Below are 15186 nucleotides of genomic sequence, written 5' to 3' on the forward strand. Positions count from 1 at the left end.
AGCAGTTGGCTTCCCCTGGGTTCTTTTAACTAAAGCTCTCAATTTAGCCTGCGCTGCCATTTCCAGGGCTCAGACACCAGGCTGGAGTGAGAACTATGAGGTTATGTCCCAAGACCAAAGTCTCATAGTAAGAGGCCTTGGAATGTAGAAAAATGAATGTCAATACCAATTTTAGTAACTCCAACCCGGGTTTTTTTGTGAATCTTTTTTCCTCCACAGCTATGATTCGCTACAACTTCAATAACATAGAGATTATTTTTCTCTCCCATAAAAGAAAACCACAGTTTGGCAGCCCAGGCTTGATCTACCAGTTCCACAGTCTTTAAGGATTCCTATTCTGCCATCCCTCAGCTAGTTGCTTCCAACCTCAAAGTCACCTTAAAACCCAAGGTGGCTGTTGGGATTCCAGCCATCATGTCTACATTCCAAGCAGGAAGAAAGAGGAAGCAAGGGAAGGACAAAAGGGTATCTCCTTCCTAGATAATTCAGCTCCATTTCAGAGAGCTTTCTTAAAACTGTACCCAACTTCTTACATCTCAGTGGCTACTCCTTACTGCAGACGAGGCTGGGAAATGTAGTGCTGTCAGCTTCCCCTGGCATTTCAGGCATCTGTTACTAAGGAAGAAAAAGGAAATGGATACTGGGTAGGAAACAGCAGTCTCGACCATATGGAATTCTCTCCCAAACGCCCTGCTTCTTCTCTTTAAGACACATGCCTCAAGCCAAATGCCTTCCCAACCCCGCTCTCCTGCTCTCCTTAATCCCACAATGAGCCCCCAGAATAAACTCAAAAGGATGGGCAGCCTTGCTGTTCTCTCTCCACGCCCATCCAATGTTCCCTTGCCTATCAGATGGGACCAACTCTGATGAGAAGGGAATTTTTTTTTCCAGTTTTTAAAATTAAGGTATTAGAATGGGAATCCTAACTAGAGCTAATTCATCTGAGTCAAAATGAGGTTGCTTATAGTTTTTCCTGCACATATTTCACCTGCATCCCTCCAATCCGCAGAAACAGATACACATACACAGGTTAGTCAGCTTGGGCACCTCCACGTCTGCTGGGGGTCCTGTGATTGCCCTGCCACATGGCGGGGGCTGGGGGATGGGGAGGGACAACCTTGGGGGCCCTCATCTGCCTCCTTTGAGGGCAAGGTGGGCGCAGTGTGACTTCCGTGGAAGAGACCATGTTAATCACCCTGCAGGCTGCACAAGGTTGCAGAGAGGGAAGCACGTGGGAGCTCTCCTCTCCCGGCTCCTGTGGACACAAGGGAAGAGGCTCCCACTGGTGTTGGGATCCAGCCTCTTGCCACCTCCTTTGGTGGGTGGCCAGCATTCACGAGCAAGCCGGTTGGGCTGCAGTAACGTGATTTAAAAGTGGAAAGGGGGCTTCCCTGGTGGCGCAGTGGTTGAGAGTCCGCCTGCCGATGCAGGGGACAAGGGTTTGTGCCCCGGTCCGGGAAGATCCCACATGCCGCGGAGCAGCTAGGCCCGTGAGCCATGGCCGCTGGGCCTGCGCGTCCGGAGCCTGTGCTCCACAACGGGAGAGGCCACAGCAGTGAGAGGTCCACGTACCTCAAAAAAAAAACAAAAACAAAAAAAAGTGGAAAGTACTTTTGGCTGGGTTATTAAAATGGGGAGGAAAAGCATTGATCCTTCTCTCCTTGACCTCTCCAATTATCCTCTCTCTAATCCACTCCTGATCTGGTTTTGAACCCTATGGATGGAGCATCACGAAAAATGTGGCTTCTTAAGGAAGCCATTAGGCCTTTTTTTAAAGGAAGGCATTGTGGACAGAGTGTCAGTTCCCATGGCCTTTCAGTGGATGCCCTGGGGGGTGAAGGGAAAGCCCCAGAGCTCCATGTGATGGGCGAATCCAGGGAGAGAGGATCAGGAACCACCTTGGCAGCTCCTTAGGAGGTCAAACCCTGCTTTTCATGTGACACAATCCCCACCCACCCACCCCAGACCCAGGCCTTGCCTCTCTTATCTGTCCTGATTGACAAGGTCCGGGTGTTCCCCTGGGCACACCAACCTTCTGGCCAAAACCCCACTCTGTTACTTTCGTCAAATCTTATGAATTAAATACTGTTGTTCTTAAACATTGCATGATACGACCGCTCCGTATCAAAGGCAGAACTTGTACAAGCTTCTAAAAGTTAAGAACTTAGGGATGGATTAACAATGTAAATTTTACTCCCAAATAACTCAGCAGTACTGCCTGCCCTCCCAACCCGACCCCATCCCCGGGCAAAGTCGACTTGTCCTTCACAGGCTATGACATTCAGGGGGCCAGTGCCATTTAAACCTTCATGTCCCCAAATGCTTTACCCTCTAGTTACGTGTGCAAATTCATGACATAAGGCTTCTCCTGGATTATAAACTCTTGAAGGTCGTGGGTTCGACTTTATACATCCTTGTTTACCTATCAGCATTTTTCGCATGTTTCCCACTAGACGGGGAGGAGAGAGAAGACACGTGACCACGCAAGCAAGGGGAGTTCAGTGTTCACTTGATAATGAGTCATGGATATGGCCTGAGAGCAGGGATATTTCTCTTTCCTCCGTGACAACCCACAAAGGCTTGTCACACTGCTGAATGCCCTCCTATGTACATAGGGGCCAGCTCTCCAAGATATAAAGGATGTCCAAAAAAAACAGAATAAAAATAAAAGCATAATGAGCATTCCCTCAAGCAAAGAACTAAGCACTCCCTTTTGTGTTTCCTCCCTTGCAAAGGGGCAAGGGGACCCTAATTTTGCAAGACTTCAAAAAGAGGGTGCAATTGTTTCGAGGTGGCAATCATTCCCCTGTGCACTCCTCCTCCGTCCCAGCCTCTGCCAGGCAACTGCCAGCGCTTTCTGAAGAATGGACTCCCCTCCACGCACACTCCCGGCCGCTTCCTTTCGCTCCAGGCTGGTGTTTTCATTTCGGGCAACTGTGCATACCAATGAGCTAGACAAAGTTCTGGGAAGGGCCTGTCAGTACCATTTTGTCTTGTTTCAGCCGTGGACCCCAAAGTTGTTTCCATTGCCAACCGAGTTGCTGAAATCGTTTATTCCTGGCCGCCGCCAGAAAAGATCCACAGCCAGGGAGGAAGCTTCAAGTCCAGAACGACTGTGGCACGCCAGGGTCCCCAGTACCAGGGCTTCCAGCCTGAAGCTGCAGGTGGGAAGAGAGGTAAACTTCCCTTCTGAGTGTTTGCACTGGGCTGCCTGTCTGCCAGGCAGAGGTCTACAGCATTTATGTACTTATTCAGCTCAGGGCTCTGCAACTTAGGAATCTCTGCTAAGTTGGCCTCAGGGCACGACGACAGCAACATGCTGGAGGCACTGACCTTTAGCTTGAGAGACCAACCCAAGCCAAGGCGAGTGTGCCAGCAGCTGGAAGCAACAGGCCAAACTCACTGCTAAGTCCAAAGAGAAGTCTCCTACTGAGGGGCAGGAGGAAGTACAAAGCGTGCACTCAACCTTGTCCACAGGGGGAAATGCATGTTAGATTTCATCATGTTAGCCATGGCCAAGGACAAGTGTACTCGAGCAAGTGCACAGGGTATAGGTGCAGCATCGCCCGGGGATTTATGATATTGCCTTGGGCTCCTGTGAAAAAGCAGGGGGTTGTCAGGTACCAGGCCTGGGGCAAAACGTGAAGCAGAGCTGAGAAGTAGTGATCAGACTGGGTCAGTTGTCACCAAACTATAGCACTTCCTAGCAGCTAACACAAAGGGGTAAGATGATCCAGTAGGGATTTATAGTGTCTATATGGAAAAAGCACCATCTGCTCAGGACAAACCCAAAGGCCGAGAGAAACTGCTCCTAGATATCTTTAGAGATAAGCTCATGTATCTTCAGCAACATTTGTACAGTAAATAAAGTGATGAGTTTCACGGTGAGAACTGTGGGAGTGATAGGGGAAGAAAGAGAGGAAAGGGGGGGACTGTGGGAAAGGGTGTCTGGAATGGTTTGGGCCTGATCAGAAGAGGCAAGGTAAGATTTACTTTGCTGAGAATTATGAAGGGCATGTCTTCCTCAATCCCTAACCAGGCTACAAGCATCGTCCCTGGAAACATTTAAGATTGTTTTTTCTTAAAAGAAATAACTGGAATTTTCCCCTGGCAGACGGAGAAGACCAAATAATAGCCAGAATCGTCGAGCTGCTGAAATATTCGGGGGATCAGTTGGAAAGAGAGGTAGGGAGCTTCTTGAACTAACGAGTTTTCTTTCTGTGTCCGCGCACTGGTACCCAAGAATGGAACTGTACTGCTGCTTGTACTCCTTTTCAAAGTTCTGGTTTCCACTTAGTCCTAAATTTTATTTCCCTTGGACTCAAAACTCTTCATGCTGGCAGCATCTCAAAAATGAATCACTTTGGAAAACATTAAGTAAACCTTCTGGAGCCTCCTTGGAATTTTTGGAAATGAAAAAAGTAACTTTGTTTTTGCAGGAAAAAGACACCAATAAATTAAAATTTGCTGAATAGAATTATGAATCTAGTTCCCCATGTAACTGATCCTCAGGGAAGTTTAGACTCTTGCATTTGCCCTGCAGCCTGGATATCTGTGTCCCACAGCTGCTCCAAGTCTGGAGTCTTGTCTGAAATCTCCCCCTAGAAAGGCAGGACTGTTCTCTCTCAGCAATTCGGCCAGGGGGCAGGTTAGTGTTAACTCGGAGAACTTTGAGTTTCCTGCCATTTAGAAGTTGAGACCAGTCATTCCCATCAGGAACGTGTAGGAGTTGCCTTCAGGTAAAGAGGTAGTGAGCAGGCCCCCCTGTAGTCAGGGCTTCTCAGGGGATCTTGTCCGTGTCTGCCACCCACTGATGGCTGCATAGTGTCCAGCATCTGTGCTTCAGGGGCTGGCCTGTGGACCCATTCCTTTGTTTGGCCAGGATCCATGGGGAAGAAGTCAGGTCTGTGGGGACTCTGCAGGAGGGGGAAACAGCACTCACTGGCCAGCCAGGCAGCCCAGTCTCAGCATGCTCTGTGGCTCAACACCTTTGTCACAGGTGTGCCCAGAGGATGGTGACCAGGACGGGGAAGGGCAGATGAGGTGCTGCAGAATGAGAAACACTGAGGAAACCGGGGGTGTCAGACCAAAGAAAAGAGAAGGGGGTATGGGAGTTTCAGGGCCACACTACGGGGTGGACAGGGGTGCAGAAAACAGAAGAGGGCACATGGTTTAAGGACACCCCTGTGTTTCTCCAGAACTAACATCAACAGATAGGAGTTACAGGGCAATTGATTTCTCCCCACTTTAAGAATGAACTTTCCAGCACTCAGTGCTGTCCATTGAAGCCAAGGGCTGCCTTGTGAAGAAATGATCTTCCTGTCTCTAGAAGAATTCCAAGTAGATGCCACTAACCAGCCCACGGTTCAGTACTTGAACTAGGAAGGGTCTGACAGGCGTGCTCAAGGATTCCTTACAGCCCAAAGTTGCTGTGGCTCTCACGGCCGTCTCCTTCCCAGCCTCCCCCCGCCGGGGCAGGGACTTGCAGTAGGTCAGGGAGGCCAGGGACGAGGGCGTGGTATGAAGGTTGACCCTTCTGGTTATGAAGAGAGATGCTTTCCTTTTCACCCCACAAATGACCACTTTAAAAACCTCACTTTGCCTGATGCACTCTCTTGATGATTTGGGGGCAATCATTTACGTTATTTATGTAGAAAACATGGTGGTGGTTCTCTTTATGTGGTTCCCCAGTAGAGGACTCTGGTGGGAACACACAGAAGCTCTGTTCGTGCTCTGTGGGTGTAAGTTCCCCACAGAATGGGACAGTGACAAGGAGGAGGGGACCTGCCATGTCTGCAGAGGGTTTGCAAAGCCACTGATCCCCGAGGGCACTTGTGGGCCCCTCCCACACCTCCGAGATGCCAGAAAGCCAGGTGCAACCCCAAGGGGCAGGGGGGCAGAGTGGGTACCCTGTGGAAGGGGTTTCTTTCTGGCGTTTCATTCTTTTACTGTGCTGGCATGGTCCTGGATTCCAGCTGCCCACTGGAGGTTTCAAGTCTACCTTCTTCCACTGGGTCATGACTAAGAGGAATCCATTCTTGGTGTCGAGGATGTTCCTGCTTCAGATTTATAATTCAAATAGGCCCCTGTGTCTCCTGGAAGTTGGGAGGAGGTGGGCTGGGCTCAGATAAAGGACACAGCTCCACTACAAATCTTTCTGTCACATCTGACTCATGCCCAGATACCCCTTTTAGAAACCATCTTGGTTGAAAACCTGCTCAGCTTATCATTCCTCAAGGACAGAACTAGTTGATTTTCAAATAAACATATAGTCCCTGATCACTGAGAAATTTGTTTTCACATGACAACCATCACTTTACAGACATTGCAAGGAGGGCCTTAGATGAGGATGATGTATGCTTTATGACACAAGCCTTGATTTTTCACAAGCAGAGGCAGGGACTTCCCTGGTGGTCCAGTGGTTAGGACTCTGCATTGCCACTGCAGGGGGCACGGGTTCGATCCCTGGTCGGGGAACCAAGATCCCGCATGCCTTGCGGCGTGGCCAAAAAGAAAAGCATCTCACATCTTGAAGCATCCTGGACAAATGCTCACACTTTGAGAGCACTTTCCGCCACGTTGAGCACAACACAAAGTGTTTTACTCAATTACCCTGTAGTACAAGGTACTGTCATCCCAGTATAGAGATGACAAAACTGAAACCGAGAGGTTAAGTTCTCCAAGATTGCACAGCTAGTAAGAGGTGTAGCAGGAGGGTTTGAGCCCCAAGACAGTGATTTCCAGGCTTCAGATTCTGCCCATTACACAACCACTAACAAAGCACTTTGCACTGGGTTACAACCATCAGTAGACTGCGAGCCCTTTGAGTGAGGGGCTGAGTCTTAATCGTCCACAGTACCACCTCTTGGGTACTCAGCGTTCAGGAAACATCTGTTGAATGTCGAATGAATGGGCTATTCAGTTTGTATTTGTCCCCATGAAAGGAATTCACAGAGAAGGTCCATGTCCAATCCGGTCCTGCAGGACATGGCACCATGACTGAGACCAGAATTGAGGGTTTTCCATTGGGTGTTTCAGTTGCCCAGTGTTGAGTGGGAGAGTTTGCCTGCCCAGGCCAGGCTGCTATACTGAGTGCTTCTCCTCTTGCACACAGTTGAAGAGAGACAAGGCTTTGATGAACATCTTCCAGGACGGGCTGTCCTACCCTGTTTTCAAGACCATCACAGACCAGTTCCTAAGGGGTGTGGACACCAGGGGAGAATCAGAGGTCAAAGCTCAGGGCTTTAAGGCTGCTCTTGCAATAGACGCCACGGCCAAGCTTACAGGCATCGACAGCCATCCCATGAACAGGGTGCTGGGCTTTGGAACCAAGTACCTGAAGGAGAACTTTTCGCCCTGGATCCAGCAGCACGGTGGCTGGGTAAGTGCATCCTATTTAAAAATAAATCTTCCCAGAACTCAGAGGAGATGGGATGGAAAGGGGTTTTTTTGGTTTGTTTTTTGTTTTTTTTAAGTGAAGGGAACACATCTTTGAAGCGGTTCTCATGGGTTTCGGACACTTGAGTGGCAAGAGATTTATCCCATTGATGGGAACATATTTTTTAGTGATTATCTTCATTATCAATAAATATTTACTGAGCTTCCAAAGGGTATGTGGGGTAAGTGTGTGGGGGGAGAGGGACTGGTCAGATATAACAGGAAATGAAAAGATGTTGATATAAAATGTTTAGATAGACATAATTTCTGTTTTCACAAATTTTGCAGGCAACGGAAGTCTAGCAGTGAGACAAGGAGAGGCAGATAGTTCCTTATTCTCTCAGATGCTGATGGGGTGTGGGTGTAATTCTCACGCAGAGGTTCAGGGCTCATGACATTTTGCCATTGCTGCTTGGACCCAGCCATTTTGACAGGGACATTTTGATAACTGAAGAGCAGTTAAATTTTCATGTTTTTAATTACCTGCTATCAGGCAAAACAGACCTCTCTACCCCGATCCCTCACCTCAACCCCTCTCCCATCCTTTTCCCTTGAGATTTCCTTAAAACTGCCATGTTCAAATGGCCTCATAAGAGTAACCTTTTCAAAAAGCTTTACCCCATCCAGAGCTCTAAATCTCAACACAGTTAAGTGCCCTATGTATGAACGAGTTCTGAGAGTGTGTTCATAAGTCCAACAAAGTTAGCCTAGGTACCCAGCTAACACAATCAGCTATATAGTACTGTACTGTAATAGGTTTATAATACTTTTCACACAAATAATACATGACATAAAAAATCAAGAAAGCATTTTGAATCTTACAGTACAGTACCTTGAAAAGTACAGTAATACAGTATAACAGCTGGCATACAGGGGCTGGCATCGAGTGAACAGGCAAGAAGAGTTACTGACTGGAGGAGGGAGAGCTGAAGGATCGTCAGCAGTAGGAGACGGAGGGCAAGCTGCACTTTCACTCATGCCCGACATCGATGGCACAGGTTCTGGTTCCTTGCTGGAACCAGATGCACGTTTGCATCTTTGAAAGTTCGCAACTTGAAGGTTCGTGTGTAGGGGACTTACTGTAGGCCTAGGGCATTTTTGTCTGTTCAAGCCCTTCTTAGGAGGACATACACTATCATTAGTCCTCTTTCCACTAGAGTGGTCCAGGGGCCAGGAGAAGGTTTGAGTCTGCTCTGGACATGGCCCTGGGGCCTCCAAACAGGCTTAGTGTCTTGGCTACCAGACGGAAAGTACAGCTGATCATGCCTAAGGAGTGAAGTGCCCGCCACGGTCTCCAGTGGCTACCCATCAAGCAACCCAGACTTCTGTTCTTTCCTATTTTCCACTTTTGCACCAGACATGATAGCCCTTAAGCGGCTAATCTGAACAAGGCTCTTAGGTGTTCTAAATTCAAGCTGCCTTAACTCACGCTAAGAGGAAGACAGAATCCTCGATCACTTCAGCTTTAACTGCTCTTCCTTCCAGGACCCCCTCAAGTCCCTCTTCTGCCCCAGAGCCTTTCCTGACTACTCCGGCTCAAGACTCTTACCAGCCTCTGACCTTTTACAACACTTCACGTTTGCATTATGATTATATACAGGAAATTACCATCATTGTTGGTCTTAATATATTTTTCCAGCGAGATTATAAGGATCAATTGGGCTTACAGGCCCATTCTCAAAAGTCTATTAGTTAATTAATGTAGCTGAAATGCCAAAAGTGTTCTATGAAAAACTGTTTCTACACCAAAAGCAGAAGCAACAAAAGAAAAAATAAACTGGACTACATCAAAATTAAAAATATTTCTGCTTCAAAGGATACCATCAAGAAGGTAAAGAGAAGGCTTCTCTGGTGGCGCAGTGGTTGGGAGTCCGCCTGCCGATGCGGGGGACGCGGGTTCGTGCCCCGGTCCAGGAGGATCCCACATGCCACGGAGCAGCTGGGCCCGTGAGCCATGGCCGCTGAGCTTGTGCGTCCGGAGCCTGTGCTCCGCAACGGGAGAGGCCACAACGGTGGGAGGCCCGTGTACCGCAAAAAAAAAAAAAAAAAAAAAAAGAAGGTAAAGAGAAAACCCAGAGAATGGGAAAAAATATTTGCAAATTATATATCTGATAAGGGACTTGTATTCAGAATATGTAATAAATTCTTACAACTCAACAGTAAAAGACAAAGAACGCCACAATTTTTAAAGTGGGCAATCGATTTGAATAGACATTTCTTCAAAGAAGATATACAAATGGCCAGTGAGCACATGAAAAGATCCTTGCTTGCCATCTTCATTTCAACATTAGGGAAATGCAAATCAAAACCACAATGAGATACCCACTAGCATGGCTAAAATAAAAAAGACAAGTGTCAGTGAGGATGTGGAGAAATTTGAATCCTTATACATTGCTGGTTGCACTCAAAATGGTCTGGCCCCTTTAGAAAACAATTTGGCAGTTCCCCAAAAGGTCTATACCCAAGAAAACTGAAAACAAGTGTTCACATAAAAACTTGTACATGAATGTTCACAGCAGCATCATTAGTCATAATGGCCCAAAAGTGGAAACAAAGAAGTTTATCCATGATGAATAATGAATGGAAAAACCAAATGTGGAATATCCATACAGAAGAATAATATTTAGCCATAAAAAGGAATGAAGTATGGACAGGTGGATGAACCTTGAAAACATTACGCACAGTGAAAGAAGTCAGACAGAAGGGCCATATATTGTATGACTCCATTTATATGAAATGTCCAGAATAGACAAATTCATAGAGACAGTGGTTTCCTAGGGCTTTGGGGAGAGAGAATGGGGTGTGACTGCTGACAGACACAGAGGTTCTTTCTGTGGTGATGAAAATGTTCTAAAATCAGGTAGAAGTGATGGCTGCACAACTTCGTGAATATACTAAAAGCCACTGAATTATATACTTTAAGAGGTGAGTTTTATGGTAATTTCAGAAAATCTGTTATGAAAAACAGTGGTTCTAATTCTAGTAAGCAAATAAAAAGAGGAAAGAAAAAAGAATACAAAAAGTTTTATTAGTTTTTAATTTGGCTGCTAGTGCTAGAGAGAAAAACAGTTCCAATCAGAGAAAACAGATGGATTTTTTTGGGGTAGAAATGATAAAGGGAATTTTCAAAGCCTTTAGAATTTTGTGGCACTAGTTCTTTAGCACTTGTATTTTCAACTCAAAATTTATTAGTTTACTTTTCCAGGTCATCATAAATCTTAATCTTAAGTCTTGGCCACAGTTAGGTTTAATTTGGAGCACGTAGCTAGAAATTAGGAGAGGGAAGAAAAATAATAAGAGGGGAAAGGACTAATTTTTTCCGAAGTTGCAGAGACAGAGTTGCAAAAAATAAAGGATGCTGCTGAAAGAATACTTATGAGTTGATACGAACTATGAAAGTGTGGAGGAGATGTGCATTGAGACGGGTGCTCCGTCTCCCTCAAGAGGAAAGAGATGAATCTGGGTGGCAAGCCTTCCATTGCCCCAGGGATTTTAGTGGGTCTCTGGAGTGTCCTCGTAGTGTGGTGCGGAAGGAGAAAAACTATTCCTAGGCACACATTTTCCAGGAGCTCAGGGTTCCTAATTATCTTAGTCATCCACATTTCATAGGAGTGCATCTTATCTTCCCAACGAAACTGCAAATCTGTGAGGGCAGAAGTATGTATTTCATGCCCCTTTTTCTCTCTCATAGCTTCCATTACTTTTACATATGTCATAGATGTTCAGCCAAGACGTGTAGGATAATGAGTCGATCAAATGAATGAATAGCGACTCTATCCACAAAGCATGCCACACAAGCCACCATTTGATTTTAATTTATTCCTTGGCCTTTTTGCTTTACTTGACGCACCATTCACGTCATTACCCTGTGGTCCGGCAACCTCACCCCTTCTATAGCACTTTGAAAGAAGAGGTTTGCAACCTCCATAGTCATCAACCTTTCAGTACCTACTCTTTTGAATTTAACCACAGAATCAAAGACTTTTCCCATCTATTCGGTTAGCCCTGGGTGTGTAACCTAAGTCCTTATCTGATAAAGTTTTCCTTTCAGGCATACCAAGGATGCCAATCACCTTTCCAAACCCTCCCCCAACCTTAACATGGTCTCCAAGCCTTGGGTCATGCCTGGGATAAGAAAGCAGAGTTAAGAGGCATATGTTTCCACTTCAACAGTGAATCCAACTTGGAATTTTAAGAATCTATTTCTCTTCTTCCCCCGCTCTAGGAAAAAGTACTTGTGATATCACATGAAGAAGTAGACTGAAACATCAGAGGATCTGTAATCTGGAATACTCATGGTCCAACTCTGATCTTGTGTACATCAGTCTTAGCACAGACTATGGGAGAAAACAAAAATGGACAAGGCAGATGGACCATCAAAATCTGCAAAACCATTATTCCTGCAAATCAAGAGGCATCAGGAGAGGCCTTGAAATCTCCGGCTCATAGAATCTAGTAGCATGGCCCTCGGCATCCATGTTTTCAGGTCTCCACTGAGTGTGTAAGGAAGTCTAGAAAGACAAGTGGTAATTTTCCATTCAAATGCTTAGAACAGAAGCCATCACCCTGCCTCTGCTGGCCACTTTAGTGCAAGTGTGTGACAGATGTTTGTTGACCTCATGAGGGTGAAATGATAAACGGTGCATTTGCTTACTCTTTGGATTCCAGTACTACTTATTTTTCAAACTTCACTTGAGATGGCCTGATAATGACATTGTTTCAAGCCTACCTTTAGGCCGATGTGGCTGTTCGTGTTGGTAGACAGAGCTGAGACTCCTGAGTTTACTGCTGTATCCACTAGCCTGGGGAGAGACTGCTGTATCTGCTTTTTCTTTTTTTTTTGCAGTACGCGGGCCTCTCACTGTTGTGGCCTCTCCCGTTGTGGAGCACAGGCTCCAGACGCGCAGGCTCAGCAGCCATGGCTCACGGGCCCAGCTGCTCTGTGGCATGTGGGGTCCTCCCAGACCGGGGCTCGAACCCATGTCCCCTGCATCGGCAGGCGGACTCTCAACCACTGTGCCACCAGGGAAGCCCCGTATCTGCTTTTTGACTCACTTCTCTTGGAGAATTCTTTGGCAGTTTGAAAAACTTCCATTTGGCAGAAAACGACTATTCCTGTCACCCTCAACTATCTCAGTGACCCCACCTCTACTTCTCAAGGTTTCTAGGCCTTTGTTATTTTTTGTGGTAATGATTAGTGGTTGGTAAAATAAATATGCAGAAAGATAGCAGTCAAAAGAGTATGTTTATGGTTAAAATAAACAGTAAGTAAGAGTATAAGATTTCTGTGAGGATCATATAAGTTAATTTCTATCAAGCGCTTAGAACAGTGCTTGGTATTTAGTGCCGTATTCACTTATGTCCACTATTATGTGCTGCCCTCAGCTAAGCTGAAAACTTCCTCTGCTTTCAAAGCAGTCACTGATAGTTTTTCTGAAACTGATACTGTTCAGAATGAGGCTTTTTAGTAAGTGAAGTATATTCCACAGTAGGTGTTTAAGACACAAAACAATTTTTAAAAATACTATCAGGGCTTCCCTGGTGGCACAGGCCACCAGGCCACAGAGCAGCTGGGCCCATGAGCCATGGCTGCTGAGCCTGCGCATCCAGAGCCTGTGCTACGCAATGGGAGAGACCACAGCAGTGAGAGGCCCACGTACTGCAAAAAAAAAAAAAAAAAAAAAAAAAAACCTATCAAATTAGTCTTACAAATTTCTGGCTCCCTAGCACCCAGCACGTAGCCTGATGTAAAGTAGGAGTTTAATAGACCTTTGATGAACAAATAAATGAATGAGTTCATCAGACATATTTTCAGCTTCAAGGGAAAGTTGGAGCTATCTGTTATCACATGCTTCACTACTCTACTCTGGATTAAAATGAGTTATTCTCTTTTACCTTCTTCTCCCTTCATTGAAACTCACAAATTTTAGGGCTAAAGGAGTTTCCTTTTACAGATGGAGACACTAGAGACCACCTCCTCTCCATTCCAAACTATTTGCAGTTCCCCAAATGTATTATGTAACCTTGTACCTCTGAGCCTGATAACATTTTCCCCACTTGGACTATTCTTATCTGTCGGTCCTCTTTCCCCCGTTTTCCCTAATCCAACTAATTCTAGCCTGTTTTTGCAAATCCATTCCTTCATTTTCTCCAGAAAGCATTTGCTAACCCTCCCTGGGCCACCATGAGACTATATTTGGATGCCTTTCCTCATAAGGACGTTCCATATCACCCTGTATAGAGACATTATACCTAATACATTGTATCATAAAAATAAGTCTTTTGCACTGGATTATAAATTATTTTGTAAACAACTACTATGTCTAATTTAACTTTGTATACCTAATGCCTGGCATAATTTTAGTGCACATTTGCAGAATCACACCCTAGCCTCACTGCTATAACCTATAAATCAGTAAGGTTGGAGCATGGCCCAAGGTATGTGTAGTTTTAACAAGCTCTCCAAGTGTTCCAATATCATCTGCAGCTTCTAGCCAAGATGAAGTACTAGTAACTGAATTTAATCTCCTGCTAAAAACAACTGAAAAAGATGAAATATATATATAAAAAAACCAGTTATCAACACATTGTGCATCAGGTAATGAAGGACTGGTCCCTGAGAGATGAGAAAAAAAGTGAGCCTAATGATTGCCGTAGATTACTGCAGGTAGAGTTCCCAGGCCACACTGCAAGGAAGAGAGCCCACACAGGGCTCAGCACTCTCCCTGAAGAGAGGAGATACAGCCTGGGAGTCCAGGAAGGCCAAGGCAGCTAGTTTGTAGGGCAAATGGAGAGAAGAAAATGGCACATCAAGCTCCAGAGATTTACAGACAGTTCCCCTCAAGTTTTCAGATGAATACTCATCAACCTGTGCATATTGAGAAGTTACCCAAGGCTTGGGAAAGAAACGCCTGAAAATATTAAGTGGCATACTCTTCCAGGCTCACACAGGGCTGGGAGCAGTGCCTATTTCCACTAACCAGAATGGAAAAACCTCAAAATCCACATGGCAATAGGCAGAATACACAAAAGAATTTTGCCTCAGTAGTGGGAAAAAATTAGCCCTAGACTAAACATACTTCTGGTTCTCTCCAACAAAAGCAAAAAGCAAGTACCAAAAGGACTAAGCTGTTATCAAGTAATTTAAGCTGTGTTCCAGAACAAAGCTCAAGAATCTTTAAAGGATCACAAGACTATCCAACACCCAACAGGTAACATTCACAGCATCCAATAAAAAGAATTACAAGGCGTGTAAAGAAGCAGGAAAATTAGACCTATAATGAGAAAATTAAAAAAAAAAAAACAGAGATGATACAGCTGATATACTTATTCTACAAGGACATTGAAACCATCTTTATTGTATTCCGTATATTCAATGAGCCAGAGGAAAGACTGAACGTGTGAAGTACACAGAACCTCACATAGAAATTATAAATATGACTCAAATCAAACTCCTAGAAAAGAAATCTATAACTCTGAGATGAAAAATATACTAGATCGGATTAACAGCAGACAAGACATTGTAGAAGAATAGGTAAGTAAACCTGAAGACACACCAATAGATTCAAAATAAAACACAGAGAAATAAGACTGGGGGAAAAAACAACAGAGCAAAAGTGACTCAGGAAATGACTTCTACCAGCCTAATATATGTGTAATTGGAGTGAAAATTTTCCAAATTTGATGAAAACTATAAATCTACAGAACCAAGAAACTCAATGAATGACGAACACAAAAACATGTAGAAAA

At 45.2% G+C, this 15186-nt stretch overlaps 1 protein-coding gene and 1 non-coding gene across 5 annotated transcripts in view; both read left to right on the forward strand.

The window, feature by feature from the left end:
• The window catches only part of BCL2L14 (BCL2 like 14), a 30940-nt gene extending 18696 nt beyond the window's left edge, over positions 1-12244 (forward strand). For 3 of the 4 annotated variants that reach the window (XM_060113102.1, XM_060113101.1, XM_060113103.1), the window contains exons 3-6: positions 3003-3176; positions 4115-4185; positions 7115-7381; positions 11663-12244. In XM_060113102.1, the coding sequence (XP_059969085.1) occupies positions 3003-3176; positions 4115-4185; positions 7115-7381; positions 11663-11701 (551 nt within the window). In that variant the 3' untranslated portion in view covers positions 11702-12244. The remainder of the gene's footprint in view (positions 1-3002; positions 3177-4114; positions 4186-7114; positions 7382-11662) is intronic. The other variant, XM_060113104.1, reaches the window with a different exon arrangement.
• Positions 6405-6477, forward strand: TRNAG-GCC (transfer RNA glycine (anticodon GCC)). The gene has a single exon. It is a non-coding gene; the product is annotated as a tRNA-Gly (tRNA).
• Positions 12245-15186: the final 2942 nt, after the last annotated feature.

Source organism: Mesoplodon densirostris, chromosome 11 (assembly GCF_025265405.1).
Source record: "Mesoplodon densirostris isolate mMesDen1 chromosome 11, mMesDen1 primary haplotype, whole genome shotgun sequence".
NCBI classification, from domain to species: Eukaryota; Metazoa; Chordata; class Mammalia; order Artiodactyla; family Ziphiidae; genus Mesoplodon; species Mesoplodon densirostris.